This window comes from Mustela nigripes, chromosome 9, assembly GCF_022355385.1.
Source record: "Mustela nigripes isolate SB6536 chromosome 9, MUSNIG.SB6536, whole genome shotgun sequence".
Classification (NCBI taxonomy): Eukaryota; Metazoa; Chordata; class Mammalia; order Carnivora; family Mustelidae; genus Mustela; species Mustela nigripes.
In genome coordinates, this window is record NC_081565.1 from 3,674,878 (window position 1) to 3,693,861 (window position 18,984).

The following is an 18,984-nucleotide window of genomic DNA, read 5'->3' on the forward strand; positions in this document are numbered from 1 at the left end:
AAGATGCTTTAAGTTTCAACCTGAGCCAGAGCTGGGAACTGGTTTGATGGTTGACTTCTGGCCTGGAAGGGAGCACGGCTGCAGGGCAGAAAATCTGTTGTAGAATCCCGAGTTAACCACAGAGGCCAGAAATTACACCACCTCGTGCGGAGGAAAGTGGGTGTTTTCTCCAGAAAGCAACAGGCAGTCCCAGCGTGTTGAAGCTGATACTCCTCGAGAGCGTAGAAGGATTGTCTTTGGTGACTTTTCAGTGATGATCAAGCTTTAGGATATAGAGGTTTGGGAGTAGGAGTTTTCAGCTAAGCAGTGGGGTTGCCGCTTCTCTGGGAGGAGGAAACGGAAGCACTGAAGAGCTTCTGGGAGCCTGGGATTTGGAGTAACACAGACCTGGGGTTAGATGCCCACCTCGCAACACGCTGGTTCTGTGAACTTGGGGAAGTTATTTCAGTAAGGTCCAGTTCTCTGGACCTTACTTTTCCAATCTGTAAAACGATTGTAAAATGCAGGGTAGACATAAAATTGTCCACCAAATAAAGCATAGATATAAACAAGTTTCTATTTTATATGAAGTTATTGTGAGGAGTAAATAAAATACACGAAAACTATATTTTCTGGCCCAGAAAAGCACTTAATAAATGCCACTGGTAAATAAAGTCGTGTTGGTTCCATTTTGAGTAACAGAATTGCTGTGTCCCGGGGTTATTGGGGTGCTTTTGCTGTGGAGGTGCCTGGTAACACAGGGGCAGCACTATTAACACCTCCTTGAGTGAGCTGAAGGGATATAAATAGGATGTCTGGCTTCATGATCGCTTGAACCGCCACGTCAAAAGGACGTGTATTAGTGAGATGATGCCGGGGATCTACAGGGCCCTCATCTGCATCCACATTTTTTTGTCTTGAATGGGAATTACAGGTATGCCTGTCTCATCTGCCAGGGGCCCGAATTTGGGGCGGTTAACTAATACACTGCCTTTGGAGAGGCCTCGACAACTTAAGTGATGCTGTACGCAACAGTATGTAGTGTTTTCATTCTAAAAAAAAATTTTTTATTATTCAGGTAATACAAGTTTATTGTAGGAAATAGGGAAAAACTCCGTAACTGCTGTACTCAGAGGTGACTCTGGTTAACGTTTTGGTGTATATCCTCGTAGAAAGCAAACAAGAGATCAAGTTACACATGCTGTTTTCCAACCAAACAGGATACAGTTAATAAATAGTATTACAGCATAACCATCCGGAACCCTGGCCGTGGAATCAGGGCCTGAGCAAAGCCTGGATCCCTCACCGATCCTGGGACAAATTACCTCGTATCTCTGCCTCCGTGTTCTCCTCTTAAAATGGGATGATACATTAGCTAATTCTCATAAGTACTTAGCATATTTCCGGGGCTCTAGTGTATTTATTAATATCAGAAGCGTAGTATTTAGACTTTTAGGGCTAGATGGGCCGTAGAGGTCATCTGCCAGAAGCCCCTTGTCTTACAGGTACAGGGACGAACTCACAGGGAGGTAATTTGCTTAGTGTTGCAGAGCCGACTTTTTAGAAGTGCAGGTGCGTCCTTGCTCCTTGTGAGGCATTTCTGTCCCCTCCTTTCCCTTATGACGTAGGCCGAGGTGGCCTTCTTGTTTCGTGCTTCCATAATCCTTTGTACAGACCTCTTCTGAGTACAAACACAGGTTTGGGTTTCTGGTTTTATACTTTTGTCTCTTCCACTAGCCTGTGAGTTCCTCAAGGGCTTGACTAGTTTTTCAGCCTTGTATCCTCAGAACCACACTACTTGACAGCTGCTGAGTGGTCAGTTTTTTTAAAAGAATGTGTTGTGGCTGCTGGGACAGAAAAGCTAACAAGCACTGGAATAGCGTCCACCTTATGGGAAGGGATAATCCCGTTGTCATTCATCTTACAAGCATTTATTGAGCACTTACTCTGGGCAGAATTGAGCCCATACAAGGGTGCAGTGCCACGCAGGACAGACTTGTCCATTTCCTTGTAGAGTTTACAGTCTAATGGGGATGACTGACATCACGTAACAAATTACATTTCATGCTTGTAATTGTCCTGAATGCTACAGTGAAGACAAAGGGTGCCTCCTAGGAGAGCCAAGAGTAGGAGTCCTGGCCTGACTCGGTGGACAGAAGAGGTCAGGAAGGTTCTTCTGAGGACCTAGTAAGCCTAGATCTAGAGGATGAGTTTGAGTTAGCCAGCCAAAGGGTGGGGGGAAGGGTGTTGCAGACATGGGTATGGCAATAGCATGTGCAAAGGCCCTGAGGAAGGAAGAAGCATGGGGCTTTCTAGGAACTCAGGAAGACCAGGACGACTGAGGCACAAGACGAGGGCACTGAGATGAGCAGAGGCCAGCTTCTAGAGGGCTTTATAGATCATATTACAGGTTTTTTATTTTAGCCTAAGAGCAGCGGAGAGCCTGTGAGATATTGTGTCTAATTCTGAATACGTGCTTTTAGAGAACAGATGACGTGAGAATAGAAGGTGACTGGGATGAGAAAGGATTGAAAGCTTGTGTCCTATTTGGGCTACTAAGTCTGAAGAAGAAACAGGCAGTTAAACGATGTGTGAAGGAATGCGATGCCTCGGACTAGCAGAGAGTTGGTCAAGGTGGCAGATCTTGTCCAAGTGTCAGAAACAGCTTCCTAACCCCTAGAATTTGGTGTCTCCGGCGATGGAGAACGGTAAGGGGAGATGTGTAGGCGAGGCCTACCGCAAGGCCACCTGTCGAGGAGCGTGTAGTAGGAAGTCCGTGCCTGGTGGGAGTGCTCCGAAGAGTGTGTTGTTCCATCAATCAAGGAACGACAACATGTTTCATTCTGCCTTGTAAATGATTCAGCAGACCTGGAACGTGACTTTATCTCTTTCTTTAATCTGAACACTCATAAACTTGGGACTTTGTAAGATAGATTTGTAAGATGATGGAGTAGGTCAGTACTTTCTTTATTAATAGTAAATACTCAAAAGTGTATTTATTGAATTATTTAGATACAGGAGTTCTGTAGTTGTCAGGAACAAACAAGTGTTGCTGTTGGTGGGTTAGCCTGCAGCTGACAGTCATGGCCAAAGCAAGCTGATGTGTAAATGGAATCCATCATTTCAAGCTAAGGGGAAAATAGCATTCCAAGAGAAACCAAAATGCCAGGACAGTAAGTCCTGGCTACTCATGGGATGTTTTTTATTCATGTGGAAATTGGAAGAGAAGGCCAAAGAAAATAAAATGTTTCTTCAAAGAAAATTGGATGTTTCTTCTCCTGGGAGAAGTTTGGACATCGGGTATATAACCACATCCACGTTTCAGAAATAAGCAACAGGCAGGAAAATGCTGAGTGTTGTAGCCTGTAATCGGTGATCAGGTGGGGACCTGAGAGGCAAGGCGAGTTGGAAATAATTGTGGTAGAAGTGATGGATGGAGCAGAATTCTCATTTGGAATGGAAATGGCGAGTGGGAATCGTCTCCAAGCCATCTGAGTCCGGGGAGCAGCGTGAGGGGGAGGATGACAGCGATCCAAGCACTCTGGGGTAGAGCAGTAATGAAGGTTCCCGCTTCCTGGGCATGGGCAGGGCTGCAGCATCCCATGTCTAGTCACCAACAGGCTTTGTCGGTGGAGAAAGAGGATGTGCTCCCCCTCCCCTGTTCTTTTTGTGTAGGTGGACATCTAGAGAGAAGGATTGACAGTGCGCACTCTTGACAAGGTGGGCTTCTCCTCCCTTAAAAAGAGACTCGCATTTGTTCACATACAGCCCCACAAAGGGTTCTCCCTGCTTGATCCTTACTCTCATCTTGGTGGGGTTGATGGTGAAGATGGATGGTGAGGTCTAGTGGATGAATGAGCTGAGTGTTTGTGTTTCCATCTGTTTTATTTTGTTTGTTTTTTTCTTTTGGGGGAAAAAAAAGGCTGAGTCAAAGAATCTGATTGCAGACCCTAAACTGTTGCTTGACATATGGGACATAATGATCTCTGCAGGGAGAGATGCAATTCCGTGGGCAGTCAGGCTTCACTCCGAGGTCTGTCTTCATGGACTAATGCATCTCTTGTCGCTCTTGCCTTTTGGGAACAACGCAGCAAGCAGAGGCCACCAAAAGAAAACACCAAGCATCCGGGGAGGCTCCCCCAGCGAAGCGGAGGAACAAGGCAGCGTTTCTCCTGGCCAAGAAAGCTACTGCTAAAGAAACACAAAGGACTTTTAAGGGGAAGGCACAGAAAACATTTTCTCCAAGGAAATCTTTGGTCGGTGTGAGTGACGGAACCCGAGAACAGAAACTGTGCGTTAGGACTTCCTCGTTATTTAAAAACAACCCTGAAATCCCAGAGCTCCACAGGTATGTTCAGGGGCAGGTGCGCTCAGCAACAGGAGGAGTTCAGTGTTTTCTGCCCTTTTTCTCTGTCAACGGAAACTGATGCCTGGGTTTTGTTCATCGTTTGCAGACCTGTAGTAAAGCAGGTACAAGAAGAGGTGTTCACTTCGGAAGCTTTCCATGAACTGGACCTCCACCCACATTTAGTAAGTGTCTCTTGGTTTTTTCAGTGTGGTTATTCCTTGGGAAGGTCTGTGAAATGACAGTTCTAGGAAGAAAAATCCAAGGCTGGTTACTTTGCTCTAAGTTACCTGAATGAAGTCAGATGGACAAGATGCTCTTCCAGGACGATCCCGGTGAGCTCAGCTCACTGTCCGCTGGCCTTCCCCCCATCCCCAGCCCTTTTCTCGAGAACGAAACACTTTCCTCACCTAATTCAAAGTAGGCCTGGGGCTCTGCTTATTGGACTCTAGGACAAGCTCCTAATTAGTGGGGGGATGGGACGTGGAAGCTCATGTGGGTGACAGGGGTCATAATGACTAGGAGGGGGGACTGAGCTGGCATCTTCCTATCAAGGGTAGTCTCTTGTTAACAAAGAATTGAGGGAAGATGAGGCTATTTTAACATACATTGTCTACAAACAAATGGGTGGGGGTTTTTTGTTTGTTTGTTCGGACTGTGAACTTTCCGCTCTTATTTGTGAGTAAGAGAAAAATGCATTAACTTTTAGGGAGTCTGGATTTCCTCTGTTCCTATGGTCGCAGTTTACTTACCCCTTTAGGGTGGCTCACATAAGCTGTTTTCTTACCTATGGGTTTGAGCGAGGACATCGAACAGGTTTATGCTGTGGCCATTTGGGGATGGATAACACACGGGCACTGCCCTGTGCGTGATAGGATGTCCAGCAGCCCTCCGTGCCTACTCATTTGATGCCAGTGGCGTCCCCCGCCCCACTTGGGACAACCAAAATTTCTCCAGACATTTCTGCGTGCGTGTGTGTGTATGTGTGTGTATGGGGGGTGGGGAGTGGGGGTGGTGGGCAGAGCCACCCCCGGTGACACTCGCTGGTAGGAAGAACATGGGTTGGAGGGAGCACGGCCATTGTCTTTCTCCCGGTACCTTCTTCTTTGCATCCTCATTTGCATTAAATATATTTATGCCAAAAAGTCAGTAGTTAAAAATATTTTGTGTGTTCTCTCCTAGATTTCCACAATAAATACGGTCTTAAACATGACTAGTATGACCAGGTAAGGGTTCTAGGCCAGCCTTGCTTTTGTTAAGACTTGCATGTATATGACCAGTGAAATTGGAGTGATCTGTGGAGCACTGAGCACATTTGTGTCTTGGTGTTAGAGAACACTGTGGATTGTTGCCCGCGGAAGGCTTGAGACAGCACTCGCCCACCCGGTTCTCCCACTTGTTAAATGCAGAGACTGAGTCCCCAACTGCCTCTGTTTGGAGCTCTGATCCGGTCCAGAAGATGTCTGCGTGGATCCCGCTGCTGTCCTTGCCACACTGAAAATCACATGTCCACAACAGAGAATTTGTCACGTCATTTTTTAGTAGTAAGAACTAGAGGCAGCCAAAAAGAAAGGAGTAAATATTGTGGTCGGGTGTAATGGATACGGACACAAATGTTTTCGAATGTTTACGAGTGATGATTCTTGGAAAATGGAATAGTGAAAGGTACAGAGAAGAGATGAAATTCCTTTTTGTGAGTGTGTGTGCTTCATAGTTTAATTTTACTCGTCATCACGTTTAAGTCATAGGTACATATTAGTAAGGGTCTTGAATAGAAGGAGGACCCCTCTTACCCATTTTTTTTTGTTTAATTTTATCGATCAAATTTAAGTGAATTCTGTGCCCTTTTTGTTGTTTGTTTTTAAACACATGTGTGGATACACATCTTTGTGTGATAGTCACACCTTGGTGTTTTGGAAACTGGGAAGCAGCTGCAGGCTGTGTGGTTGGCTCACAAGCTTCCTGTATTCTTGCTGGGAATCGTCCTGTCACGTCTTACTGGGTCCCAGAGCCTGCCACGGGAGGCGGGGGTTGGGGGACGGGTATGCTCTCATGGGAGCTCGAGCTTGTCATCATGCCTGTGCCATTTTTCTTTTTGATCCGTTTGCTAGAGTGGCCAATCCTGGCTCACCTCAGTATTTTCAGCTGAGTTCCAGAAACTGAACTCTTATCCCTCCATTCATCACAAGTTTTTCTCAGCACCTTCGTTTGAATGATTAGGTGACTTTTAAAGCAGCAGTTGGCAGACACAGCAAAGAATGGGAGCGGTTGTGGTTTGTGTGTCCCGCGTCTGTGCCTGTGAACAGGGGAGGGTAAAATGTTACAGCTCAGCATGTGTTCTTTCTTTTGGGCTGTCCAAGCGTTCAGAAGCAAAGTATTCCGGCGTTGCTGGAAGGCAGAGATGCTCTGGTGAGATCACAGACAGGCTCAGGTCAGTTGCCACTTAACTTCTGACCCTTTTCCCGGACACCCGGGCCACACTCACATGGTAGGTTCCATAGTGAGGTGTCTGGCAGCGGTGGCTTTACTTTGTTGGGAGAAGGAGGGAGGCCATGCCTGCTCTGGAGGAGAGCCCTGAATTTGTTCCCCTAGTGAGAGGAAGGGGAGGTGGGGAGGTTGGTGGTGCTGCGATCAGGAATGATCAGGAGGTGGTCGGCCTCTGTCAGGACTGTGCCCAGTCCCACATCTGTGCACCCGAGCTGCCCTCCGCACTCCAGCGGGGATGAGTATTTTCCTCTGATCCCAAAGCACGGTGCCGGTGTGAGCTCACACTATTTGGATGCCAGTTCTGCTCCAACACAGAACACCGCTTTTGCGTGTTCCAAAATTTTCTGCAGACTTGTTCTTCTGCCCCTCCTGTGCACAGAATGGCAGGTTGGCTCTTCACCACGCTCCCCGTCCCCAGCTCAGCCACCATTCAGGTGTGTGGAAACCTGAAGCTTTTGCCATTCCTTGGTTTCTCCACGGTCTTCAGAGGCCGGCTCGGGGTTCAGGCTGTCTCCCAAGCACGTCAGCGCCGTGCAGGTCGTTTACGTAACCGTGAAGTTCAGGTGCATGGTTAGGGGCGACCTTAAAGGGGTTTTCTAGCTTTGAGGGGCAGTCCTCAAGTCGAGCCTTTGTGTAACTTGAGACATGTGTCATCGTCTCCCTTTGTTAGCTGGATGAAGGATTTTAGCTGCAGGTGTTTTGGGAAGTCCTGGATTCACAAACAAGATCGGGAATTGTGGCAGATGGGCAGATCCCGTTCTTGCCGCTCCTGGATGTCGGATGTGCACTTATCCGTCTCCGGAGTTCAGTGCTCTCCAAAGGAGCAGAGCCCTTTTTCTTAAAGTCCTTTGCTTTTCCTACATCTTTAGGGTCTATGATTTTAATTGCTTTTGTACTTTTTTAAAAGGTAAAACTCTTGCCTACTGCATCCCTGTGGTCCAGACACTTCAAGCAATGAAATCAAAAATACAGGTGAGTATCATGTTTTTCTGTTACTGCTCATAGTACATAAGCAACATCCAACTGATCCAAAGTAGTGATACTGGGACCAAAAGAATCTGTTTCCATTTAGCAGTGTTTTTTTCTTTTTGACTCATTTATTACCTGAACACTTTGTGTCTGAGGATTGTGTCCAGAGAAACTAGAAAAACTCTACTTGTAGTCATCACGGCAGGTCTAATAGGAAACATTTGTAAAGTACATGCTCCTTGTGTTGGACATTGTTCTGGATTCTTTGTCTATGTTTATCTTCTTGAATCTTAAACCCCACGCCTCGGTCTGGTGAGTTGCAGGTATTACTGTTAGCCTGAGTTTACAGAAAGAAACGGAGGCTTGGGGAGCAGCGGGGAGTAGTACTTGTCTTTAGGTGGGAAACACAGTTAGTGCTCAGGCCAGAGGGGCCGAAAGTGGGGTCCCTGGGTCCTGTAGGAGGCGCGTTCACTGCCGGGCTCCAGGGGCACAGGCACTCTCTCAAAACCCAGCCCAGAGTCCCACAAATATGTTCTGGTTATCCTCCGTGGAGAGGATTTGGTGAGATCTGAACTAGGAAGTGAGGCGGGCGCACACGCAGGGGGGAAGAGCTCCTGGGTTACTTTTTTCCCCTCAGTTTGGGCAGACAGAATGAGGTGTGTGTCCAGCCCACCTGATACCGAGTGACAAGCAGGCAGTGGTAGCTTTGGATTATAGCCCACAGGTTAAAACTAGCACCCATGAGTATAAACTGATAGATTATTGTAGATAGATAGATTGTATTGTAGATAGATTATATGTAGGTAGATAGTAAAAGTGATAAATTATTGAGGGAACAGATAAATAGGTGGGAAAAGGAGAAGCAGGTCTCACAGTGTCGTAGGAGAGCAGCACCATCGGCTGGTGCCTTAGTAACACAGTGTCACACGTCATAGATGCCAAAATGAGGGGTGAGAGTCTGATGAAAAATGGGGTATTTACCTATCTCCCTATAAAACACCTCTTAACCTCAAAGGGACAAACAGTCATTTCACACTGGGGAGGCCTGGCTGCCACCGCCTTCCCCAGGCAGCCAGCGTGGGCATCCCCAGTGCCGGGACGTGTCAGCCTGCACGTCTCCAGAGAGGTCACAAGTCCCACTTGTGTGGTTTTCCTGCCCCACTCGTGTCTCCTGGATTTAATCACGAACAAATATCAGACAAACACAAATCTAGAGACCTATAAAGCAACAGACCGCTAGTGTTCCAAAGTATTCCGGTCACTAAAAACAGAAATGCTGAAGAACTGCCCTCGGTTAAAAGGCGAAGGAGGCGTGACAGCTCAGTGCGATGCCTGGTCCTGCTCTGGGTCCTGGTCTGGGGGGAGGACACGGAGAGGTCAGTCAGTGAAGTCGGGATGTGGGCTGTGGATTAAGTCGGTCTCACGTCAGTGCCAAGTCCCTGCTTTTGATCATCGTACTGGGATTTTGAGACTTGAGAACCGTAGGAGTAAGCTGGAAGAAGGTATAAGAGAGTTCTTTGCACTATTGATATAGTTTTTTTGTAAGCCTTCATTTATTTCAAAATGAGTTTTTAAATTATACTTAAGTTTTATTTAAACAATTTTAAATCAATAAAATGAAATCCTACACAAAATCTAAGTGGTGGGACCTTACATAGACATTAAGGTTTGTGAACTTGACAAGTGTTCTTGCATGTTAAAACGAAAAAGGCAAGGTACAGAACAGTATATACAGGATGATCTGATTTCATAAATAATGCCCTGCGTGTGTGCATAAAAAGACAAGGAAGAAACTATTCATACTGGTTTCCTCTGAGGTGGACAAATGAGGAATTTATTTCCCGCAGATGACTGATTGTTTCCTTCCCATTGGGCACTCTTCAGTGTGATAGCTCAAATAAAGGACTTAGCACGGGACTCGTCTAGCTAGAGAAGGAGAGAGGCCGAGTGTTGCCATAACGTAGGAAAGTCTCATCCATTTATAAATTCTAGGGGAGTTTCTTACTAACCATGGGTTTTGGGGGGCTTTTTGTTTTGCTTTGTTTTTTGTTTTGTTTTTTATAAGGTTGGAGAGTTGGGGAATCCTTGAGCTGGCGTGGGTCCTGTAGTTCCAGCACAGCTGTCTCATTTCGTAGGTCGGTGACCTGAGGGCAGGAGAGATTGGATTACGTTCCTAAGGGCGACCGTGCGGTGGGCAGCTCTGCTCAAGGCCCGGATCTGAGTGTGTCTTTAGGCAAACCATTTCGTCCCTCTGTGTGTCAGTGACTTCACGTGTGGTGCGTGGCTCCAGGGATGCCGTGAGGCTCCTGGGATGCCGTGAGGCTCCTGAGCTAACGCACGTGGAGGGCGGAGAGCCAGCGGGTAGCCAGCTCCTCAACAGCACCTGCTCATGCGGCTTCGGCCGTCACTCCATGGCACGGCCGTGTGGCTCATTTGAAAGGCAACAATTTGATTTGCTTATTATCTAGAAATGTTCACCAGCCTGTCTTCGTTTTTATTCATTCCATATATTTTAGCATCCATAGCAGTTCATTCTATTAAAGATTGAAATATTCTGTAAAAGAGTCCAAATTTAATTAATTTATTTCAAGTGATATTCAGTAGAGACCCTTGGAGTTCATCGTAAAATGATTTGACCTGTGAAAAACCTATCTGGAGGGAGCGGCGAACTCAAGGCACCCAGCAGAGTCGTAAATTACTTCGGTGATGGGATGAGAACGGATTGCTTTCCTGTGTTTTCACTCTTCCCGTTATGTGGGCTCTGATTTTCTTAACAACGCATCCAGCCTTCTTTACTCACTTCTGCCCTGCGAGGAATTGATTTTCCTTTCTTCTTCTCTGTGTAGAAACACCTTTTGAAATGTCAGAATCTCCTAACGTCACACCGCAGCATGTTGATACTGTTGTACTAACATGTTTACTGTTCCTCGCCTGGGCCCCGCAGACTTGATGTCGAGTACAGACGGCTCTAGTTCAAATTCCAAATCCTTTTCTCCTTATGGGTAAATGTTGCCTATGCAAAACAGAAAGACCATGCTTGTGATTGGATCGGCTCGAAACCTGCACTTAGCTCCTGCGCTAACATCGTTTTGATGAATTCCTAAGTGTCTGTGAGCACTCTAGAGATGCAAGACACTGCTGAGCTGACCGAGGCCTTCACCGGCTTGCTTTTTGTTTTCTTATTATTATCTTTGTTATTATTTTTTAGATACAATGTACACGTTAAAAAAAAAAGTACCAGACAATACATGCTGGGAAGTAAGTCTCACACTTCCTCTCCCCAGCAGCAGGGCAGCAGCAGGGCACCACCGCTCTTTCGGGCGCGAGGGTCTCCTGCCAGTTGGGTGGTCCTCCCAGGGCTCATCTCGCAGGAGTGAGCCCGCAGATTCCCCTTCCCGCTTTCCTTGGAGCTTTTGTGTGTGTGGTTTGATGCACAAGTGGTTGCGTGCTGTGCATTTTGTACCTTGCTTTGGTTCACTTAGTGTGTTCAGGGATAGTGTCTTAGCAGTGCCCCGCCCATCTGCCTTGCTTTTGTAATGGGCCCCTAGTATCCCGATGCCTGTTGCCTCCACAAGTTACCACACCAGTCGCTTGTTGGTGGAACTTACCTTAGGTCAGTGTTTTGCTACAAACAAGGCTAGTCTGCACACTTCACAGTCTGTAAAATATTTGACATTTTTATGCGTGCTCACAGGAGCATCCTTTAGAGAAATCCCTGGAAGTGGAAGTGGCATGTTTACTTAGTAGATAAACACAGTTGAACTTGAACTGGCGTAGGTACGTGCCCCACAGCAGGGCGCCCAGGAGCTCCTCGCCCACACCCTCGAGACGCTACCTGCTGTGCTGGTTTTCCTGCTCCTGTTTTCTATTTCAGTTGTTGTGGTTTGTTTTTTATTTTTATTTTTTATTTGAATCACAGACCTTTGTCAGCCAAGGAAATTGACCCTTTCTCTTACAAGTGGCATGTTTTCCTCTCATTTTGTCATTTAGTATTTGATTTTGTTTAGGTATTATTTTTCCATTCTGAAGTTAAAAATTTTTATGTAATAGAATTTATTAGTGTTTTGTTTGATAGTTTCTGAGTTTTGCATCATCTGTAAAAAGGCCTACTTAATTCCAACTTGACTTTCCCGACTTTGTTCTTGAAGTCTGAATAATGTGTCTTTCCACCACGGATGCAAGACGCAGCTTCCTTCCTCCCGTTCCGTGTAAACTTGATTCTGTTCTGGACTGTTTGCTGTTGTAATCTCAATTTATATTCCAGTGTCAATTTTTTTAAATTAGAATGTCTTAAAGTGTTTTAACATCTGATGTTTTTCAGACATATTTTGGTTATTCTTGCACATTTATTTTTCATAGGAAGTTTTTAATCAGCTTGTCTGATTGGATGTATTTTTTACATAAGTTGTGTGCACATGTGCATACGTGTGGCAGCTTTGTTAGGTTTATATCACAGTTGTGGGTTGACTTTGAATTAGCTTATCTTGTAATATGACGCCCTCTTATCCAGGAATAGGATACATTTTGGATGTATCCATTTATTCAGATTTTATTCCCATTTATTCAGATTTTATTTTATGCTCCTCAGAAGTGTTTTAAAATGTGTGTCATGTAGATTTTGTACATTTTTTGTCAAGCTTGTTGCTGCTCTGGTGTGTTTTTTCCCCCCCTTCCACTGTATTTTGTAACTTTTGAGTCAGGCTGTAGATTTGTGTACTATTAATTTTACGTTCAGCTACTCGACTAAGTTGTCTTTTTTATGGTAGATTTTCAGTTGATTCTCCAGGTTTTTGTTTTAGGCTAAAATGTCATCTGCTAACAATGACAGGTGTACCTCCTACTTTCCAAATTTATATGTATTTCTTTCTCTTGTCTGATTGCATGGGCCGGAACGTTTAGAACAAGGTTGCATAATAATAGGATAATAGGGTAGTGGGCGTCGTAGTCTCCTCCTTAATGAGACTACTGCTGACATGTGCAAAGGGCCACCGTCAAGTTCGGTCCACCTGGAGTCCTGTGACCTTCACCCATCCGCTCACGGCATTTCTTTCCTTCTGTATTGATAGCGCAGTGATGGCCCCTATGCCCTGGTACTGGTGCCGACAAGAGAGGTAAGCTGTCTCACCTTCAGGTGGGATCTTAAGCAGGTACTTTCCTTTTGGAAGTAAGATCCTTTTGAATTTAAAGTGGTTTTTTTCCATTTTTTCTCCCTTCTGCATCCTTACCTTTGCCTGGGACCATCCTTTTGATTCCCATCAAGGAGAAAAATTCAAATACTCTTTGAAAATCATAAGCTGAGTATGGAAAAGCATTCCCTTATTGTCTAAAACCTAATGACACTATTAATTTCTGTACTTTTAAGTGGAATTTAAATAATTACATTTTCTCCTTTTTTGGTTTGTTTTATAACTTAATTAAAAATTAGAGCCATTGGCCCTAAAATAGGCTTTCTTTTTTTCTTTTTTTTAAGAGGCTGCTATACTAAAGATTTTACTTGTTCTTCAAAGTTTAGCTTCTTAACGTTTTTCTTCTTTCTTGGTGGAAATCTCTCCCATCTGATCTATTTTATTTGCCTAGAGAGGCGAGTTTAGATGAGGGTATCGGTTTTCTCTATCAGATGCTGATTACTTCCTTGCAGAGAACAGATCTTGAAGACAGAGGGTTCTACTTAGCCTGTCCTGCAGCCTGCATGCCCTGTCTTGGCTCAGTCCTGTGAAGGAGCAGGCTGAAGCTATTTACATTTTTACAGCAGCAAACTTGCTACTTCCCTAGGATGCACCTTGAATACTAAGCATGTGGCAACTGTATACATACCCTCGGATAAAGGGATTATGTTGAGGCTTCTTGATGGCTGTTAGTGGTTATAACCTACATTAATTTTCACCTCCTCTAGTTTCCACTGGGATTGTTTGATTTTGTTCCTTTAATAAACTTGGGGAATGACCACCTCTCAGTGCCCTGTTTGGCATATTTGAAGGGTACCTCATACCACCTTTAAAGAAGTATGCCCAGAGGCTGGCCCGTTGAGCACTGTTCCAGGTGATTTCCTCCTGCATGTTCTGTTCTCTCTTCCCGAAGGGAGGCACATTCAGGGTGACGCTGTTCCACTTCTCCATCCATGTGCACCGTAGACTTGTGCTTCTCTGTGTGGCACTCTGGGAATTTGAGCCAGCAGAGGGAGCACAAGACACTAGTTTTGTACATGTCCAAGGGGTGGACGCAATATCTCTGTCCGCAGTCTCCAAACTGACAAGTTCCAGAAGGAATATAATAGGATGTTCTGTTCTGAGTAGATGCTGTGTATCCGATTTTGTTTTTCATAAATCTTAACTTAAGGTCCGAGTTGGAATCCTAATCACTTTACGTTGTCTAAAGGTTTTTAAAAGTTGGGGGCGAGGGGGTGCGGATGGGAGGAGGAACAGCCTCGTTTATTATCTGTAACTTTTCACTCTTTACAGCTGGCTCTGCAAAGCTTTGACACTGTCCAGAAACTGCTTAAGGTGAGGTGAGCCATGAGTTCAGTTTTATCTTTGTTTTCCTTTTTGAGAAAAGAGAAGTCTGCCAGTCTTATCTTTATATTCAAAAAGCAAGAAATTCTTTCAGGTTTTCTGGATTCCCTGGGCCTCTCTGCTCTGCCCAGGTATCATTTGTAGGATTTTACTTATCTAGACTTTACTAACTGCCTGTCTCTAGCCGAGAGGACAAGTGTTTCCCGGCACTTGCTGTGCCGTACTTTGCTCCCTGTGGTCCTTGGCAAGCCACATGCGGAGACTCACAGGGACAGCCATGAAGGGACCGCACGGAAAGCTAAAGGACTTAAGAAAGAAGAGAGAGGGCTTCAGAGCCAAAGCCTGCCAGCCTACCAGACTGATCCAGAATTGAGCTGTCTTTTCTTTTGTCTAAGGTGGAGAATAAGGAAGGGTTGTGCTTGGGTTTCTTGTACCCAGAAAGGAAGAAGAGGCAGTAGACTTAGTGAAATGTGTTTTTAACTCGGGCTCCACTGGGAAAGGCAGAGAAGCTACTGGAATCATTTAGAAAGCTCCCATTTCTCTTGCTGTCCTAGAAGCTAGTTATAGAGCCGTAATTTAAGTGAATACTGCTGGCATATATCCATGGCAGGGACGAGGCCTAGGAATTGTGTCTGCACAGTCGTACCTCCTACAATGAGAAGCCCAGGTCTTCTCTCCCAGCTTCTCTAAGAAAAAAGAATTTGGAATCAGTCTCTGTATCTTCAGTAAAGGGGGCTTTAATGGGGCGCCTGGGTGGCTCAGTGGGTTGTGTGTCTGCCTTCGGCTCAGGTTGTGATCCCAGGGTTCTGGGATGGAGCCGCACCTGAGGTTCCCTTGTCCACAGGGAGCCTGCTTCCCCCTCTCCCTCTACCATTCGCTGCCCCCAACTTTGTGCTTTCTGGCACTCTCTCTCTCTCTATCAAATAAATAAATAAAATCTTTAAGGAGGGCTTTGCAGTGATTTTTGTCTGCTATCTTTCCGTAGCCATTTACCTGGATTGTGCCTGGAGTGTTGATGGGAGGAGAGAGAAGGAAATCAGAAAAGGCCAGGTATGCACGGGGACCCTGTTTGTTACCCATTCCTGTTTGCATCTGTCTGTTCCGCCTTCCTAGTCACTGGGATGTGGTCCTTCTAACCTAGGAGAGAGCCGTATCTCAAGCTGTGCTTCCTCGTCCCCAAGCGCAGGGATCAGTTGAGGCAGCAGGGAGTGGTCACCTCCTGACGGTGTTGTCCTGACAAATACTGATGAACCTACAAGGGTTTTCCTTCCGATGTGGTTGGTAGCAGTGCTCACTGTCCTCTCAAGTTCTGCCACCCCACCGGCACCCCTGAGTCCCCCTTGTTTCGTGTCCACCCCCTTGACGATTCTCTTTTGTCTAATTGGGAGTTTGGGGTCTTGTTTGGCTCCACAAAAGCAAGGTCATAAACTTACATAACGCTCTACACTTTGCTTCTTATATCTAAAACACTGGTTCGGACTTCTGTATTGGAAGTGGTATTGAGGGTCAGGAGAAAATGTTGCAACAGGTAAATTCGTCTGTATTCTTTTTGAAGCGTCTTTATCGTATTGTATCTTCGTGCTCGGTAGTAACCCCCAGTCACGTGTGTGCAGTTTGTAATGGAGGAGTAAATACTAAACTTGAAACCTAAGGGTATTGGTTAGGTTTGATTCAGCCATAAATAACAACAAACCAAAAAGCAGTGGCACAAACATGTGGCCGTTTTCTTTTTCTTTCACATTTAAGAAGCCTGCTGTAGCCCATCCCAGGCTGGCATGGTGCTCTGGGATCAGGATCTAAGTCGCTTCTATCTTTTCGTGCTGCTAAGCAAAGATTCCATTTTCAAGGGTACTCCATAGTTTTAGGGTTGCTAGAGCTCCAGCCATCACATCTTGTTCCCTGCCAGCAGAAACAAAGATAATCATACTCCAAAGACACTCGTGGTCTTTGTCCTTCTGCCCCATGCTCGAATGTAGGCACACAGCCATATTTAACTTCAAAAGAGGCTGGAAATATACTCAGCTAAAAATCGGAAGCTTTTATTGCAATGGAAATATGGATGGACTAAAGGATGTTTGGGAGTAAGAACTTTGATTTATTCTCCCTAGTCTACAGAACAAAGCTGGGCCTTGTCGTATGGAGGTTACAAAAAAGATTCAGCAGAAGTAAACATTTTAGGCGTCGGATCACATTTTTGTCGGATAACTCATTATGTCCCTGGCACAGAAACCTTCAAGAATAGGCTTAGATGATCATCGATCTGGACTGTTCTAGAAAGAAAGAATGCACGGATCAGATAAAGGGCATTGATTTATGTAGTACAGATTCCTTTCAAATATAAGGTTTTATGAATTTAATATAATTTTGGATCTTAATAATTACATTCTATACAAGAGAAACTTTGGAGGAAAATGAAAACTCAGCTCTATCTTTGTATCCATCCGTCATCGTGTTTGTCATGGCTGCACACTGTGCACGTTGGTGCTGGACATGAATCTGTCTCCCGTGCCGGTTTGCGGTGTTTTCTGTTGGTACAGCTGGCCCCATGTGATTTACTTTCTTTCCCAATACATAATTTTAAACAGACTCCGCAAAGGAATAAATATCCTTATCTCGACTCCTGGGCGGCTGGTGGATCATATCAAATCCACGAAGAATATTCATTTTCGTCGGATACGGTGGCTGATTTTGGATGAAGCAGACAGGTGAGCCTCACCCAGGAGCCTGAAAACTGGGGAAAAGAGCTGCTTCTGCCGGCTCACTGCGGTCTTCCCTTCGCGTGTGGAGTAAAATCCCCTCTCTTGAAACTGCAGAATCCTGGATTTGGGTTTTGAAAAGGATATCACGGTGATACTCAACGCTGTAAATGCTGAGTGCCAGAAACGACAGAACGTCTTACTATCGGCGACACTCACAGAAGGTGAGTTGAAAAGGAGTGCTCCTTGTTCCTAACCAGGAGGGAGGACATAGATGTAACAGGCGTCATTTGTCCGCGGTGGTTCTCGACGCTGGGGACAGGCTGAGGAGGGAGGTGTCCCTAAGGCACTGCCTTTTCAGACTCCTGTCCTGCCCTCCTCCTCTAGTCTTGTCAGGCCCTCCTGTGCTCCCTGGGCTGGGGTGGGGAGGGCAGGGCCAGAGCCACGTCCGTTAGGAGAGTGCTCCCCGAGCTCTTGGCAGGGCGAAAGGAGAGAACAGGCTGACTCCCATCTGTCCAGAGGTGTCATGAGGGGTTTTTGTGGGTGTTACCAGCCTACCTTCCTCTTAAAGAGCACTGACCCTTAAACAGAGACTTCAAGTTCATTTCTGTCTTTCCATCTGCATGAGATGGACAGCTCGAGCTCTTCTTCATAGACGGGCACTGGGGCTTGGCAGAGTTACCCTCTCAAAACAACCCAGCCTGTGTGCTCTCAGGGCTGGTTCACTCGTTTTACTGGCCCCATGACAGTGTGTACATACCGGTTCTCAAAATGTCTCCTAAGTCACGTTAATTTTGAGAGATAATCCATGATTCTGTGCTCAGAAGTTTGGGGAATGCCACACGTTTCCTCGTGCTCTTAGATATTCCTCGTGTGGGGGCACCTGGGTGACTCCGTTGTTAGGCCTCTGCCTTCGGCTTGGGTCATGATCCCAGGGTCCTGGGACCGAGCCCCTCATCGGGCTCCCTGTTCAGCAGGAAGCCTGCTTCTCCCTCTCCCGCTCCCCCTGCTTGTGATCCCTCTCTTTCTGCCTCTCTCTCTGTCAAATAAATAAAATCTTTAAAAAAAAAAGAAAGAAAGAAAAGGAAATTCTCTGGTGTGTGTCAATACAATAAAGTTTCTGAGAATGCCTGTAAACCTATAAAACCCGTGACAGAAACCTGTGACACCCTTTTATCAGTAGATAGAACCATAGAACCCTTTAAGGGGGCTGGGGGGCGGGGAGAGAGCGCTATTAGTGACCCTTTCAGTGGTCCTGCCCAGGTCAGAGCTGAGAAACGCTGGTGTGGAATCGTTGGGCCTCCCCCATCAGATCGAGCACGGGGCAGGCCTCTGCGTCCCTGGTGTTCCCATAGGGAGCCTCTTCATCAGCCTGGACGTGTGGTGTGGGGGGGTTGTATGTACGAGATTAGTCTCACAGTGTGTTCCTGTCACTGGTTTTGCCTCTCACTTTTGCTCCAAGGTGTGACCCGGCTAGCTGATATCAGCTTGCTCAATCCGGTCAGGATTTCTGTCCTGGATGAACCCCGTGGCCAGTCTGAGCCACAGGGCGGAGCAGTTCCGGAGGTCTCCCTTCTCCCAGCTGGCAGCGAGCCGGACAGCTTTGCGATTCCGGAAAGTCTCCATCAGCATGTGGCCCTGGTTCCCAGCAAACTGAGGCTCGTCTCCCTGGCAGCCTTCATCCTGCAGAAGTGCAAGGTGGGCCCGCACCCGAGGCCCGCCTCAGTCAAGGGAAGAAGGTCCCGTCTTCCCGTGTCAGGTCTTGATGGCAGCAAACAGAGGGACCCTCATGGACACACACGCATGAGAGTTTTCCAGCTCACCCGTGTTTGCTGATGCAGACCTTACCAGTCAGCAGTTCCGGGGTTGTGGTAAAGAACCAGAGGTCAGGGCCAGCTGCCACACTCGACACGAAATCTGCCCGAATCCTCTTCCGGGCCGGAGAACAGGAGCATCTCAGGCAGCAGAAACATGCTGAATGTGGGCAGACAGAGTTTTG

General features: G+C 46.2%; 1 protein-coding gene across 5 annotated transcripts in view; it reads left to right on the forward strand.

Moving 5' to 3' along the window:
* DDX31 (DEAD-box helicase 31) overlaps positions 1-18,984 on the forward strand; it is a 70,921-nt gene that overhangs the window by 2,445 nt on the left and 49,492 nt on the right. For 4 of the 5 annotated variants that reach the window (XM_059410456.1, XM_059410459.1, XM_059410457.1 and 1 more), the window contains exons 2-12: positions 4,071-4,327; positions 4,434-4,509; positions 5,507-5,550; positions 6,685-6,755; positions 7,719-7,783; positions 12,847-12,891; positions 14,239-14,280; positions 15,275-15,339; positions 16,875-16,994; positions 17,103-17,209; positions 18,448-18,683. In XM_059410456.1, the coding sequence (XP_059266439.1) occupies positions 4,071-4,327; positions 4,434-4,509; positions 5,507-5,550; positions 6,685-6,755; positions 7,719-7,783; positions 12,847-12,891; positions 14,239-14,280; positions 15,275-15,339; positions 16,875-16,994; positions 17,103-17,209; positions 18,448-18,683 (1,128 nt within the window). Of the gene's footprint in view, positions 1-4,070; positions 4,328-4,433; positions 4,510-5,506; positions 5,551-5,682; positions 5,990-6,684; positions 6,756-7,718; positions 7,784-12,846; positions 12,892-14,238; positions 14,281-15,274; positions 15,340-16,874; positions 16,995-17,102; positions 17,210-18,447; positions 18,684-18,984 lie in introns of those variants that run through there. The other variant, XM_059410460.1, reaches the window with a different exon arrangement.